A 4,031-nucleotide genomic window follows, 5' to 3' on the forward strand; every position below is an offset into this window, starting at 1 on the left:
AATCATCAATTACTTCAATAACTCCTTCCTCCTTCAATTTTGTGAACTTTTGAAAAAAATGATATCAAAATTATTGAGCTCGAGTTTCTTTTTGTGATTCAAAATAATCTATCCTTGGATTTATTTGATTTGAGAGAAGAGAGAATATAAATATTATTTGATTGCTATTTTCCTTGTTTTTTAGTGGGGAATTTACTCATTTGGCACCCTATGTTTTTGTGAAGTATCGTTTTGGTACCCTCTTTTTTCAATAATGCTAATATGATACCTGTATTTTAAAATCATACATATTTGGTACTCTAAACTCAGATATGATAAATAAAATTTTATCAATATGACAAAACTACTATAAATTATATTCAATTAAATAATTAAATTTGAATTTGGAACTTATATAATTGATAGCAGTCTGATTAAATTAGTGAAATTTTAGTAATTAAATTTTAGTTTAGGAAACCAAATATGTACAATTTCAAAATACATGGTACCAAATAAGTATTATTGTAAACAAAGAGTACCAAAACAATATTTTACAAAAATAATCAGTACCAAATGGTTACCTATTAAGTTATTAAGCATATTTAGTTCATTTTAGGTAGGTTTGGAGATATTTTTGTGAAAAACATTGAAAGAGAGAGAGAATTATGTGCTATATGGGACATATTTCCTGGAATTTCCCTATTTTATTTAGGTAGATGTGAGACAAAAAAAACAAGTTCAAGGGTATGTGTATGGCATATTGGCATTATTGCCACGGTACGCAAACATATATAAATAAGAATTGAATGGTAATTGATTTATAATGTTAAGAAACATATCAAAGAAACAGCAAAAAAATAAACTCTTATTTATTTATTTATTATTATATTTTTTTTATAACAAGAGCTATATAACCAACCCTCGTTAGAAACAAGCCATAAATTAAAAGAAGAAAACAGAAATACACAAGTTAAAAAGGAGTAGTGCCAACATATATACCCATCAACCCCATTATTTTATATATTATTCACGAAAAAATGGAATAACCGAGGCTTGTCATGACATGAACCTCTTTGTGGTCTTCGCACAGCTGGTAATAGGCCTGTCCTCAACCTGCCCCATCACTCCATATAGTTACCAACCTTCTCTTGATGATAGCCTCTACCAATCTCCAAGCACGACTCGCTTAGTTTTGTACAATAACTTTATCGCTTGAGAACAAAACAAGCTGCTTCAACATTAATTATTGTTAATTAGAACTTATATGGCCGACCAAGAGATCAATATTGATAGTGCTAGCACCACCACTGCCGATCGAGACCAACCAGCGCTGGAAAGAGCCGGGTCAACGACGCCGTATCACGGGGGTACTACTATTGCCAATGTTATTAGTGCAACGTCCCCAGACGTGCATGGGACCGGGATGAAGATCGAGCGGGCCAGAAGTGCGTATGAGGCGTACGCGGGACATGAAGAGAAGCCAACGAAGTTGGAGGTGTTCGGGTGGTGTTTCTATGGCCTTTGCTCCTACTTCATTCATACGGTTCTCATTCCTATTGTTTTCCCACTCATTATTAGCGGCATCTCTTCTCCCATGCCCGATAATATTAATTCTAAGGCGAATTTGCAAGTTGTGAACGACAAGGGACGCACTTGTACTTACAAGGAATTGCTACTGTGAGTTTTTTTTTTTTTCATCCTGTTATTTTTAACTAATTTTATGCATCTATGTACTTATATATATATATATCGTGTATAAGTATATAGTTTATAACGTGCATGTATAAATTATAGATCTGCTTATGATATAAGAAAATAAAAAAGTCTTAACACGTGAACCTATATGTATTAATAAATCGTTTGTGATTGTTTTATTTTATTTTTTCAAACAACTTTCACTCCGTCTCATCTCTATGCATCAATTAATTTATTTAATTAATTAGTAATCTTTCACAATTAAGGTCTCTTCTTCAACTGTTTTAAAGAATTATACCATAAACAACAAAATGTTGATTTTGTCGCGCTTTCCTCTAATTAAGATCGTATGGAATTAGATATATTTATCATTAATTATTTTTCCTTATCACGACTTTTCCTAAAAAAATTATAAAAAAAATCACAAATGAATTTGACGTGTTTAGATGGGACTATATGCATGCAAGTGCGTATTTCAGCGAGTGATCAACCATGGAATACATATACATACATGAATTTCCTTGTATCTTTTCTTTACGTTATTATAATTAAAACTTCACAATTATATTAATTGACACATTATATATATACTGTATTGTTATATATATTTGCAGATTCAGCAGACTCACAAACCGCACCATAACAGTTCAAAGCTTCAAATACTCTCCACTAGAGTGGACATCAATCTCCTGGGCCATCGGCCTAGCTCTGGCAGCGCCACTACTCGGCCTCCTCTCCACTCCACTCGACCGTGGGCCACACCAGTCCATCATGGCATTGGTTGCCACCGTCGTCGGTGCCATCTTTTGTCTTCCTGCCGGCTTCGTTCGTACTGTCTGGATCTTCCCTCCCTACATCGCTGCCATTGTGGCAGCCAGCACCATCCCGGCCGCTTACCACACCCGCCACCTCGGCATCATGGTCCGCGGTTTCACCGGTACAAACCTACGTAGACCCCAGTTCCCTCTCCGGCGTGCGGCCGCAGGCTGGCTCTCCCTCGCCTCCACTGCAGCCGGATCACTAGGCGCTGCCGCCATATCCTCTTTCACTTTCCACATGCTCCGAGAGAACGAAGAGTTCATGAGCCTTTGGATTGTCTCCATCTTCAGTGGCCTCAAATGGCTCCTCGGATCGTTCCACTTCGTAACCTCAAACAGACAAACCCATGCCATAACTCCCACCTCCTATGCCCGCCACACCTTTTCGATCCTCAAATTTCCTCACGCAATCGGATCCCTCGCAGCTGTTTTCCTCTCCTCAGTTTCTACCATGACCATCTTTACCGGAGCCGTACTTTACCTTGTCGGAGACCTCTGTCTTCCGCCAAAATCTTTGCTCTATTTCTGGCTAGCCTACTTCCTCTTCCCGCTAATCTCACTCCCGATTCTCCATCCAATTCAACATCTGGTGAAGGCCAACGCCGTGAAAATGCAAGTCCTCGGATTCTTCTTGACGGCGACGACATCAGGAATCGGATACGCATTCCAATCACGCCAGTGGAAGACGCATCACGCTCTGGTTTTCGCAGCCATCCAGGGGACCTCGACTGGGGTTTTGCACGCTTTCGCAAGAGTTTTGATAATGGACTGTTCGCCTCCTGGGAAAGAAGGAGTTTTCTCTACTTGGTTCATGTGGATCAAAGTTTTTGGTTCCTTGGTAGGTTTCACAGCGGCGTGCACCAACCCTGGGAACGTCCGCATTGCGCTCGGGCTCGGGTTCTGTACGGCGATCTCCGCAGTTGTTGTCTTGATTTTTGGAAACGTCAGCGATTTCGGAGGGGCCCGTCGAGCGGGGCATGTGAAAGAGAATGATATGGTCCTTTATGAAGGTAATGGAGAGGGAGGGTCCCCTGTTAGCGGCGTTGACGACGCTGTTGAAGTAAATCAACAACATCCCGGGCATGTTATGAAATAAGATGAACCAAAGATTGAGGAGTTTTTTTTTTTAAACGAAATAATTGTTATGTTTTTTTCCTTCTTATTCTTTGAAGACAATCAATTTCATCAACATTATGCACGGATTGGGAGAATGTATTGCACATTTTTTTTGTTTTATGTATGATTCTGTGTAATTAGTTAATCGTAACTTTATGAATGTATAAATTCCAATGATTTAGGTACAGTAACAAAAAAAAAACATTCAAGAATTTCTCTCTTTATGGGAATGTAAAATGAAATTTTTTATTTTTAGAAAATTTATTGATTTTTCAAATAATGATTTTTATTTAAAATGCAACCAAGTAGAGATTTTTCAAAAGGATTTTATTAAGTTGTAGTGATTTTTCAAAATGCAACTTAGTCTGCGACAAATTTGTAATATCTATAACTTTGGTGGTCAATTGTCAAACTTTGAACCTT

At 37.8% G+C, this 4,031-nt stretch overlaps 1 protein-coding gene across 1 annotated transcript; it reads left to right on the forward strand.

Moving 5' to 3' along the window:
• Positions 1-1,243: 1,243 nt before the first annotated feature.
• LOC133777643 (uncharacterized) lies at positions 1,244-3,735 on the forward strand. Its single transcript, XM_062217332.1, has 2 exons — positions 1,244-1,656; positions 2,289-3,735. The coding sequence occupies exons 1-2, from the start codon at positions 1,244-1,246 to the stop codon at positions 3,586-3,588; spliced, it is 1,713 nt and encodes a 570-aa protein (XP_062073316.1). The 3' UTR covers positions 3,589-3,735.
• The last annotated feature ends 296 nt before the right edge of the window (positions 3,736-4,031 follow it).

Source organism: Humulus lupulus, chromosome 5, assembly GCF_963169125.1.
Source record: "Humulus lupulus chromosome 5, drHumLupu1.1, whole genome shotgun sequence".
In the NCBI taxonomy this organism is placed as follows: domain Eukaryota; kingdom Viridiplantae; phylum Streptophyta; class Magnoliopsida; order Rosales; family Cannabaceae; genus Humulus; species Humulus lupulus.